Below are 12,262 nucleotides of genomic sequence, written 5' to 3' on the forward strand. Positions count from 1 at the left end.
TTTCAGACCAAAGGCTGTGGGAATCTGGAACAAGTTACCCAGCCGTGTCATAGAAGCTGAAAACCTCCATCGGGTACTGCCATGTGGCCTCTTGCTTGTAACCACTGTTGTGCTATACTAGGCAACTCGTATCTCACGAGACACATCAACAGTAGGCGAGATCCAGGTGCGATTCTTTTTTTATTAATAGGAAGCACGAGGTTTTTAAAATAAAAACACTCGAGGCTGGCTGGAGAAGCTCACGAGACGCACACAGCCCCCGACCGTTAATGACGCTCGCCGAAAGGAAAACGCGATGGGGACTGTGGCGAGGAACCGCAAGAGCCTGGACTTCATTCGAAACTGTGCAAACACACAGGATCCCTTTAGTGTTCTCATCGGAGCATTTATTAGAATACCCTGCAGTGGAGCTCTCGAGTTCGGTTGCCAGGCCTCGGGCTCAGCTGGTGTGGCGGGAGAAGAGGGCTGACTCATCCATCTCAGAAACGCAGTGTGGGCCGAGAGGACAAAACAGGTGATTGACGCTCCACGGCTGTCACATCAACAGAACGGCTGTTGCTATTGTTAGTCAAACCTTTTTATTAATAAACAAGGCCAATCTCATCGTTGCCATAAGTACAACACTAAAGCCCAACTACAGCAGCACCCATAAGCTTTAGTAGAATAATGTCTAAGCCATTTTGCACTGCAAGCAAATTAAGGTTCCCATCCAATTCAAACTGAAGCTGTTACTTCTAAACAGGACATTGGTTTAATATTCAGGTTGCCCTTCTGGGCTGAACGCTAGATAGACGCCAGCTCATATTACAAGGTGCCAGAGAAATCAATGCTACCACTTGCTTAACAGCAACATCCTTCCTGCTGGAAATCCCCATCTCTGACCCTGCCACTCATAAAACTGAGCAGCACCAGCGCCAAGGAGATACAGGGCAACTTGAAAACTCTTCCCAAGGTGAAATGAAAGATGCACAGACATGACATGCAAGGTGCCGTGCTGAAGTATGAACAGGACTGCTGGTTTTAGTTTTTTGGATAAGTTCAAAATACTGTAACCTAAAAAACCAGAGAACCACTGCAAAACAGTTAAGAGGATTCTGTTGACCTTATAACCAGGTGTGCTACGAATTTAACACAGTAGGAGAAAAGGAAGACTACCCCCTATATAAAAAAGGTCTATGAATTCTACAAAATGGATAGAATCATGGTCAAGAAAAAAAAACAGGAGTAAAATCTTTGTTCTAAACTAAAGACAGCAATAGGGACAATCTCTCCCAAGACCCCAAAATCTTACAAGTTATGCTTTTATCCATGAACACATCTTTTGTCCCAAGAGTTCCAGCTTCCAGGTTTGGAGAATTAATCCTCTGGTTAAACCTTTTTTAGACTGCAAACATAAATGGGATGCCTGTTACTGGACCTCGACATACTAACAAAAAACTGCTTACTCTCTAGGGAGATGCTTTGTGCACGTAAATGATTTCTTCTTGCTTCAGACTAGAGTGACGCCACTGTAACAATGAGTTTCTCACCATGGCCAGCTTATATAACAGAAAAGGAAGTAACTTCCAGCCCAACACAAAGGATCATTCTGAATAAAAATCCTTGGGACATGAAAATGCTTATGGGCCAGTAGTGGTGCCAAATCAACCAGGAAAAGTTTTTATACTCCATTTCAATGTTTGACTTGCACCTTTCTGCCATCTCCTCTGCGTTTAAGTAGGGGTGCATTTTAGAAAACAGTAGTGTTTTCTCTTTTGTCACTTGGTTTAAACTACCCCAACGCAAATCATTCCCAGCTGGTGAAAACCAGTACCTCAAAGTTAGCAATGTTGATCTCAACGAGACCTTTAGTCTTTAAATTTCATGTGGGGAGCCTGGCTGGTGAAGAAAGGATGTGTAAAGCACAGGAAAAAAAACTAAACCTTGAGGGGCTGATGCCAAGCATCCTTGTGGGAAAGGACTGGGTGGTACATGTATAAACCTCTGTTAGCTGAACTGCAATTTCTGCAACAGGTAAGAAAGGTCAGAAATGAAGCAATCAATCCAATTTAAAATCTGGACATTCAACCCTTGCAATCCCATCAGCATCACAAAAGTATATAACTGCTTGAGCTTCTATATAAAAGGCATGCACTCTTCCCACAAAGAAAACACTCGCCACATTTTTCTTTTAATCTGTCGTATGCGACTGCACAGTAATTAGATGCATACATTGTTACAGGACTTCAAATGGGGGCTGTCCAAGGAAATGGGAGTCCAGCACAGATGCGGCCTTGTTCCCGAACTCCAGGTACTTAACATGGACGCTGCAAAAAACACGAAAGGCTCATGATGCTTTCAAACAAGATGGTGGGATTGGTTTTCGAGAGAGAAACAAGATGTGTAAGAAATGAAGCCATGAAAGAGAAAATAAAAGGAACAAAAGCAAAACAATATCCAGTGTTCAACAGTAAAGGTTCCCACCCAGTCCACGGACCAGACTTTCCAAGGTAAAGCGGGATTTAAGATTAGAAGGCAGATGTTTTGAATTACACAGTACACTGGAACAGCGGTTCTGACAAGTAAATTTAATTTATTCTGACATGCTAAAAGGGAATAAATTACACTGTTATAGAATTCCAGCAGTAAAATATCTTAGGCTGGGTCAGAGGAGTAATAAGGGAGAAGGACAGCCAGCTAACAAGTTACTGGTGTGAATCTGCTGTGGCTAAAGGCTGAGATTAACCTTTGCTTTCTTCACAAGACTCAGAAGTAAATAGAAAAGAAAACCCTCCAACAACGTTTTTTCCAAATTAATAAAAAAAAAACTAACAGAAAAAAAGGCGCTGCTTCAACCCAGCAGCGCAATATTTCACGGTCGCAGAGAGAAAGTCCCAGAGATATTTTACAAGAGGATCTGCTCCACCGCAGGAAAAACCAACAGAAACAACCCTTTCCTCAAAACGATAAAAATAAAAAAAGGGAAAAGATACATCTCTATAAAACTGAAAAAAAATTACCTTTACTGATTTAAAAAAAAAGTATATATATATAAAAAAAGAATAGCATGATACCAGGTGAGTGGGGCGAAAATACTTTGTACATGTTCTTTTGTCTCACAGAACACTGAGGCCATCACAGCAATAAAATCAACTCTAACAGATGGTGTTTACTTCTTTCAATTAACATGTTGACATGTCCAAACGGAAAACCCCAGATCAATGTGTACAATTATGTTACTTGAGCAATTTACTGTACATACAGGTTTAGTTAAGAAGTGATGCCTAATCTGTAATGAATATGCCTGTTTTATTTTTTCAACTGTTTACCAAGTACAATACAGTTAATGCAGCGTTCTAAAGAGAAACCTAGTAGTCACTAGAATTTTTTTAAATCTTCACATTAGCTTTTTTATTCTAGCGCGTATCAGCAGGCAGAGTTATTTTACCATTTTTTTTTTCAAAAAAAAAAGGTGCCCCGATGTTTGCTAAGTAATCTCTGAACAATGAATTCGATAACGAGGATGTGAACTGATGCCGGAAGGTTCACATCTTTTCATTTCTCTTGAGGTCAAGAACAAAAAGGGAAGAAAAAAAAAGGTGCATTTAAAATCTATGACATCCTGCTGTGAGGCCTGACTCCTCGGAACGCGCCTCGCAGCGGAGCCGTGCCGGAACGGGACAGGGGGTCGAGCTTCTCCGATGGGAGACGAAGAAGAGGGGCGGGACAAACTCAAGCAGTTCGAGTCTGGAGAGAGAACTCAGGGAAAAATTGGCATGTGCACAATTATATTCCTCTGTGAGCCAACCACTTACACAGTTTTCAGCTTGAAGAAAGAAACAGGGAGAGACACCCAAGTCTTCTGGAACAGGACAATAGAAAAGGCTACAGCTTCAAGGCTCCATACATAGCCTGTTCAGTGTGTATATAGTATATACAAACCTATATATAGATAGATGCCTGTGCATATTATCTATATATACCGATTACATATATAATATATGAAACGAAAGTCCTTAAACAGCAAAAAATGGTTGCCCACAATGCCTGGCAGGTTCTTGTGAATTAAAATCCTAGATGCCGGGGAGTGATTAGAAGGCAAATCCTGCTACGACCATTCTGCTCTGCTTCATTACATCACCTTAATGCTTAGAAACCTGCAAGAGAAAAACAAAAAAGGGGGGAGGGGATTAGGTCAAGACTTTGTGTCAAGGTGAACGAGCAGAGTGTAACAACACAGCACAACACATAGTAAAAACTCTGCCAAGGCCGCAGCTCTTTCTGCAACAAAAAGTTGTCTTTATAGAATACATCACCTAAAAACAAGAGAATATGAGATTAGATCCTGCAGAGAGGTCATGAGATTTCATTAAACATTTATATCAAGCTATAGTTAGAACTACTTAAAACGACCTCATTTCACATTCTATTTGAAGCAAGGTGGAAAGGCTCGTCAAAACCCTAAATATTTCTAAAGAACGTAAGAAAATGTAGTAAGCAGATTAATTAATAAACCCTGTAATACACCACCAATAATGATCAAGAAAAAACAGCACTGAATGTATGAAAGTCCAACTCAAGTTTAACCTAATTTAAGTAGTTACACTGGACGCACCAGTGCAACATCGTGACCTCCATTCTCAATCAGGGTGTCTTACTAAAACTGTAAACCACTACTGGAGAGAGGTAGTCCTCTGTTGAACCAATGTCCTTCCTCTCAAGTCAAGATCAAACAATGAAGACGATGAAAATGCAGCATGTTAACCTGGTTAAAAGCGTCACTACAAATCATTTACGAGTCTTCACGAAGTAAGCGATCACTGGGCAAAAACGATGAATTCCAGATTACATAAAAATATGGGGCGTTTAAGACTTGAGGCCCAAGTTCAGATATGGAATTTATGCAACATTTCAATTTTGGAGCAAAACTGTAGAACTCGGGACCCCCACGGTTTCATGGGTCAGGGGAGGAGTCGCACTACAGACCAAGGCGCGTGCCTGGCATACCTATCCGAAACAGCTGTCTTTTCAGGAATTTGCAGCAGAAACAAAAGGGGCGTGAAGGATCTATCCAACGGCTCTGCAGCAGCTCATACTCCAGCAGTAAAGCATACCTCATACCAAACAGATTTTGGAAGCAGAATCTTTACAGCCCTTCAATACAGCCCGTGACGCAGAAGGCAACGACGATGTTTCTGCTTCTGCTCCCACTGTCCCAGATAGAGACAGCACCAAGCCCAAATGGCTTTGACAATGGCTACGCAGTGACAAGGGCTGCAACACAGACCTGAGCATCCACTTTCCCAAAAGTACATTCCCGACAGCAACCAAATCTTCTGTTTCACACGAAACTATTTACGCTTTCAAAGCACGTAATCAGGTCGGTAAATTAATGGGTGTTCTAATCAACAGGGCAGAAACACAACTGAATGCAAAGGCCCCAGGCTCTTCCAGAGCCAGCCCATAACTCATTAGCGGTAATACAGTAACGGGCAGACTGTTTACAGACTGAAGTTACAATCCAATTCACGCTAGAGAAAAACTGCAAAACAGAATTATCTAAACAATTCCCTGAATAAAAAGACTGTTTTAAGAGATAAGGCTTAAGAAACCAGTAATTTAACTTCCCTTCGAGACGCAGGATGAAAGACACCAGTGGCTTGTTGAATCCTCACCCAGAAATGTTACGGCACACAAGCCTGTACATGAACACGCCAGTGCAGTGAAGTTTTAACTGTGGTGCTTAGTGTGTGGATCTTGACAGGCTTTTCTGGCTCCCATTCCTCTGACTCAGACCCAAGCAAGACCGCTCAGCTCAGGCTTCAGAGAACAGTTTGATCTGGCTGCAGGCAAAGTGAGGCTGCGGATTGAAGCCTCTGAACATTTCAAGCACATTGCAGTGGTACGTGAGAAGGGAGAAAGAAATCCAGGTGGAGTACACACTGATTGCTGGAGAGCTTGTTTGACACTCCTTCGGTTTTAAGCGGCAACATGCATCTTCCAATATCCACCCCAAAAACAACTAACATTTGTATAGGTCTTGAGATGCAATGAAATTCTGAAAAACCTCGAATTCAGCACTGGCTTTAAAATTCAAAATCCCAAGGTACTTCATACCCACATTTCACTATTTATGTCAGCCTACCTGGAAACTGTTTTAAAAGCTCAGCTAAGTCAAAATTTCCAAATATAATTCAATATAGGTGATACTGACCATCAATTTCCAAAACCAAATTATATTTTCAAAAACCTAACCTTGTATAGTTAGAAACAGCAATTAGACTGCCTCTGCTGTTTTATAAGTATTGTGATTAGATAATGGAATGCACTCATGTTTATAGAAAATAAATTAATCGTTGCCTAAGGCATGGAAAGTTTCATTGTGCCAAATAATCTAAAAGGTCCTTAACTCCTTTGAAAATGACCTCTGTTTCAATTATGAGATGGAGACTGAAATTAATTAAGGAAATAGAGTAAGCAATTTCTCCGTTTTCTATAAACAAAGGTGACGGTGCAAGCATTCTCAAGAAACGGTCTCAAACCACTGAGAGTACGGATATAACACACTAAGTTTTAAATCTCAACCTGGCATTTAAAAAGCTGGTCCAGGTTAAAGCTTCAGTTCAGGTTAAGGAGATTTCAGGATTAAGAATTTATAGGCCTCTAAACACTAACACTGGAAAGGATCCTGGATTAGCAATAAAATAAACTGGACCTCGATAGGAGCAATTAAAAACACTGCACCATCAACTCTATTCATATTTGGAGTATACAAGATGACCCTTAAATTCACTTCAATGTACTTTCACCAGAACAGAGTTCTTCCAATTTCATGTCTCGGTATCGGCTCATTAGATTGGGGAAGCTAGATAAAACTGTGCAAGGCCAGCTTCCTGAAATTGACCTGAACATGGTCTTTTGAGGTCCTATTCTTTAGGGCCAACCAATGGTCATCACAGTAATTGAAGGTTTACACTTTTATGAGTAGCAGGTCGCACTGTTTCGGAAAACTAGAAACTGCAAAGGAAGTACACGCCAAGTTTCTCTACGCTAAAGCTGTTCATAAAGCACTCCAAAAGGTCAGACAATTAAACCTTTAAACCAAATGAACTCCACTTCTTACACGAGTGTAAAAAGGCGGGTGAATCTTCAGAAATCTAGTGCAATCCAACAGATGCTTGGTGTAAGATCAGCTGACCACAAGTTAAACGGCCATGCGGTAATGCAATCAGACTGAAATTATTCACTCTGAACAAATTTCATTTAATACTTCTTCATTGGGTAACTACGCAAGAAGGCTGTAATACAAAGCCACATTAACAATGTTGGTATTGTTACAAACCTACTGTAGTGGGGAAGCCAAGATGGTATCCAGGAAACCAGCAATACCTTCCAAACAAAGTCCTTTCAAGCTCCAATACTCTAGAGCTTTGCCATTTAAAATTCCTGGCTAAAGAGCTTCGCTTTACAGGCATGGAGGGGTTGTTAGTTTAAATGGGTCAATATGCCTATAACAACTAGGAAAGGTGCAGTGAAACCCAGCTTGTTTTTAAGAAAAATGAAATGCCTTTAAACAGATTTTCAATTTAAGTCAGAGTCCTAAAGAAACATGAAACCAAGGTTTGGGGGAGAGGGTGTGGAAGGACATGTGTCAATTTTTTTATTTGACCTTGCGTGTTTAAAAAAAAAATCTCACATCAGCAAAACACTGTCAAACTCAAGTTCAAAACTGGCAATTTGCTCAGCTTTGTGGACAAAAGCATTCTAGAGAGGTTCCAACAATGGTTACCAACATTGCAAAAACAACTCAAGGACAGCGCAGATGAAGGGTTAGTCCACTGCTACATCAGCAGTTCTATTTGTGGTGTAATTTTTGTATTGTTTATTGCCTTTAACAGGAGAAGTGCAATGAATTATCAGCAGTATTAAGAAGAGTCCTTTCTCCTGTGATACTGTAATGTCTTTCAAAGCTTCAAGGAAAACTTTGCAAAATGCAGACTGCACTGACATCAGCAGAACGGAGAAATCTTTTTCGTTAGCTTGGGACATTTTCCAGAATTTCATTAAGTATCACCAGGAAATGCTGCAGGCAGCTAGCCAGTGAAATGAGCTAAATGTACTTTGTATCTATACAAGGAAGCTGTACAGAAACATACTGGCAGGGTAACTGGAACAAGGTAAAAACGTCAGATACTTTCACACACATGAAAACTGGCTTTCGTACATTTCTTCTGTAGAAGAAATCTCGATCTGTTCGAGAAGAATGGCACGTAAAACTAAACCTAAATGCAGACAAATGTAAAGAGTCTGACAACCATTAAAAATCGCAATGAAACTCAAACTACTACAATGTAATGTAAACTAGTTCAGGCAGGTTGGATTAACGCCAGTTCAGAAATGTAGGTATCCAGTTAAGCACTGAGGACCTCTCCTTAAACACATGCTGTTTTAGTAGAACTGACAGTAACAGAACTCCAGATCGAAGGAGCCATCTATGCATCAGCTTTTCATGCAAAACCTCAATTAGGGCATCACATTTTCTGCAGAGCAGAAAGGGCTGCGATGAGAATAGCCCACCCAAACACTCAGCACAATCCTGATAAACAGCCTCACCATGCGTGCAGTATTACACACAAGGCTCCTAAGGGGGTGGTCGAGCTGTGCTTAAAGCCAGGAAGAACGCAAAGAAGGGGGCATGTGAGCCAGCATCAAATGACTTAAACCCAACAAGGTCGTTTCCATGGGGAGGACTGATCAAACATTTGGCCCTTCACATGGTGTCTTTCACACTGTAGCAGTGAGCCTACAACAAAGCTGCACAGACATCGCTGGCTCAAAGATTTATAGCTCACAGAAAAAACAAGCCACGCTGCAATCTGGGGATTAAATAATACGACAACCAGGATTGTTTTCACGAAACCGGCTCACCCTGCAGGGAGCGTATTGATAAATCAGACAGTAAGATGCAAAGGCGTGGCAGATATATATTGGATCACCACCCCCCACCTTTGACCAAGCAGGCATTTCTTTTAAAGCAGCATTTAATGAGGCTTCGACTGCAGTATTGAGAGCCACTTCAGTACAGGGAATCTGACAAAGAAAAATTAAGATCATTAATCCGGAAAACCAACCAAAACCTGTGGGATAAGGCGGATCATTTTTTTAACTAACATCACTCCTTGCTGATTCACCAGTATCTTGGCAGACAGATCTCTTCTTTCCAGCTGTGAAGGAAATATTAATAAGGAATCAAAAAGAAAATGTTTAAAGTGGAATTAGACGGGAATTATCAGACATTTTACTTCTGTTACAAATCCCTCTATTAATCAATATATTATAAAGCACAAGCCAGAAATGCCAGTGTTAGTAATAGGTTAGAATCTCACTCCCATGTTCATCCATTAACATCTTATTATCAGACATGCATCTGTATGCCAATCAAAACTAACAAGTGTTAGGTCCAGGAACGATGATTGGAATAATTCTCTATCAATGTTATCCCATTTGGAAAGAGGTTAATTCAAGGAAGGGATAATTTAATGTTTTTTTTACCTCCAAAAACAAATATAAAGCAACCCCTTTGTCCCAAAGAAGAAGAAAGACATTTTGGTTCAAAGTTAGTAGTCAAATTTTCCAAGGACGTCTTTGCATCTGCAAGACAGACCAACTGAATTTTTGGGTGTCTCCTTGATCTAACACTGTTTTTCATTGATCTACTAAAAAAAATGAATTTGGGGTACAGAGAGTGTTCCAAATCCAGTTTTTTTTAACCCTTTGCTTTGAAAGCAATTGGCGTCTCTGTTACTGCACTCAAAACGTCGCTTGGCTCTTTGCTACTAACCTTTCATGTTACTCTTGGGTTTGTCAGTTTGCTTGCCTGTGGGGGTTTGTGCCTGCTGCCCCTGCCCCCCCGAGGAGGCTGCCTGTTGGGCGGCTTTCTGCTTCAGCATGGTCCAGTCGAATGTGTAGTCATACTGGTGATTCAGGGTCCTGCCAGAGAGACCAGCACAGATTAGCGCCCAGAGGGGCTCAACAGGCACTCTCCCACCAGCCTAGGCCAACTCCTGCAAGCAGCACACTTAAATGAGTCCCATCACGTCAAAGCACACATTACAGTGAGGCTGTTCAGATTTAACATTTTTAAAGGAACCAGAGAGAAATCTGATCCTGGCTATTGTCTGGTGAGGTTGCGAAAAACTCCGCTTTAATTTAGAATCACTTGAGATGAAAAGGGCAAACCTGAGTGGTGTGGGTGCAACCGTTCAATGTACAATAAGACTGAACATTTTCACAGTGGCAACGGGAGGAAAACCCCCGGGAAATGAGAATAAGACTCCCACAGCATACCTGCCATCGCAATCGCCAGTGGCCAGAGATTTCTTACAGACCTGAAAGCATTTCCAAATAAATCTCATACATTGTTAAAATGCTACTACATGGCCATCTCGTAACTCCATATCTTACATTACATACACATTTAATGTAGCATTATGTAAGCCACTTTTGTCTTCCCCCAGATAATGCCTTATACATTTCTCACTCACTGTAAAATGCCTGAAACTAGACACGTTCCTATGCGTGCGTCACTGCTCTCTGGGGAAGGACTGCAAGCCGAGACTCGACGTTAAGGAAAAGGGCTACGAGGGCGAGTAATGGTGAGCACCTGAAGAGAATGCGGAAGAGCTGTCGCAGGTACATGTAGTCGGGCGCCTCCTCGAACCGCAGCCCACGGCAGTAGTTCAGGTACATGGCAAACTCTGCCGGGAAACCCTAGACAAAGGGATACGTGAAAAACACGATTAGGGCTCTCTCTTCAAGCCTCTTCACCCAGCCAGCCGCACAAGGGGAAAGAGGCAATGTGCAGGCGAAGTCGGGCTCTCCCAGAACACTGCCAGAATGGAGCCCCCAAACCCTGTACTAGCGCACAGTTTCGAACCACAGCCTCCAGGACCCCAACGCCTCTGTACCCCGCTCTCCGGGACGAACCCGCCCAGAAGCCGTTTCAGAGGCACAGGTAACACGAGTGCTTGTCAGCCAGCAGATGGCAGCGTCACCCATCACGTTTCCACTCACGTCCTTTCCATCGCAGCCCTGTAGTCTCACGCCCCACCCCACCCTCTCTATCCCTCTGGTTCAGGCCTGCGAGCACAGCTGCTTCACCGAAAGCGGGAATTACATGACTTCGCCACCCCACTCCTGCTTCCACCTTAACATCACTTTAAAATGGAAACAAAAACTCCGCCCTAGATCCACAGGATCCAGAAGTGCTACATTTTCATTCTCACATCTAAGTATAACAGCCAATAGGCATTTTTAGACACTCCTGTAAACGGATACATTCCTAGCATTCTCAGTCGCATCACAACACTTCCGTGTCCCTGTTTGAGCTACGGATTACCAAACAACGTCAGTCACTTGCAGTTTTAGAAGTCACATGGTAGCACACTGAGGAGTGGTTAAACATGTACTTAACTACCAAACACTTAATGCTGTTGGCAATGACAGAAATGGACACTACATCAGGTTGAGGCCTAGCAACACATACGGATTCATGGGACAGTAGCATCTCTGAAGTCAGCCCATGATCTCATCCTGCTACATGCACGAGACTCCCGCAAAAAGCCACAGTGCGTGAACCAGAGCTCAGAGCACAGCTCAGCTTGAAAATGTTAACCTGCGGCACTCAGGGTACCCGACTTGATATTTCTTCTCTGTGCACATATGCACAGCTTCAAACTGCCAAGAAGCAGCGCTTCATTTTTCTGAAAACGAACCAAGACCTGTCTAGCAAGTTAGAATAGCTCAGTAACATGGTCTTCTATATAATCCTTCCTTAAGGGCGGACTGTTCAACACACCAGCTCACTGTGAATACTTGCTAGGGTGACACAAAAGGCCAAAAGCCACAGGATGTTACAGGTGGCACATACCTTACACAAGACTTCAACAGGAGTCGACATCTTTTTCTCACTAATCTTCTCGTACTTCTGTTTCTTTGTGGCAGCCTGTGGAACATGTGGGCGAAAAACATGAAAATGTTGTGCAACACCAAAATAAACCAACATGTTGCCCTTTCACCCATGTAGAACAATCCCACAGTCGAGAAGATGGAAGTTATGAATGTCTTTAATTGTCGCTGAAAACAGTCGAAGCATTAACAGCGGTGTGGTCTTGAGCATGGGCCTTGATCCTTTGCTCACACGGTCGTCCATGTGTGCTGGACCACTCTTTTACAACCTTAATCCACTACCAGTACAGCGAGCTGCAAACTGCAACATTTGCCC

The 12,262-nt window shown here is 42.3% G+C and overlaps 1 protein-coding gene and 1 long non-coding RNA gene across 4 annotated transcripts in view; one reads left to right on the top strand and one right to left on the bottom strand.

The window, feature by feature from the left end:
- The window catches only part of LOC148650663 (uncharacterized), a 190,830-nt gene that overhangs the window by 30,849 nt on the left and 147,719 nt on the right, over positions 1 to 12,262 (top strand). The window lies entirely within an intron of this gene.
- Positions 2,553 to 12,262, bottom strand: part of csnk1a1 (casein kinase 1, alpha 1) — a 33,670-nt gene continuing 23,960 nt past the window's right edge. For 2 of the 3 annotated variants that reach the window (XM_088604706.1, XM_088604708.1), the window contains 4 exons: positions 11,909 to 11,983; positions 10,643 to 10,749; positions 9,821 to 9,969; positions 2,553 to 4,136 (listed from right to left, as the gene is read on the bottom strand). In XM_088604706.1, coding sequence (XP_088460832.1) covers positions 4,129 to 4,136; positions 9,821 to 9,969; positions 10,643 to 10,749; positions 11,909 to 11,983 — 339 coding nt within the window. In that variant the 3' untranslated portion in view covers positions 2,553 to 4,128. The remainder of the gene's footprint in view (positions 4,137 to 9,820; positions 9,970 to 10,642; positions 10,750 to 11,908; positions 11,984 to 12,262) is intronic. The other variant, XM_088604707.1, reaches the window with a different exon arrangement.

This window comes from Lepisosteus platostomus, chromosome 13 (genome assembly GCF_059453375.1).
Source record: "Lepisosteus platostomus isolate fLepPlt1 chromosome 13, fLepPlt1.hap1, whole genome shotgun sequence".
Classification (NCBI taxonomy): domain Eukaryota; kingdom Metazoa; phylum Chordata; class Actinopteri; order Semionotiformes; family Lepisosteidae; genus Lepisosteus; species Lepisosteus platostomus.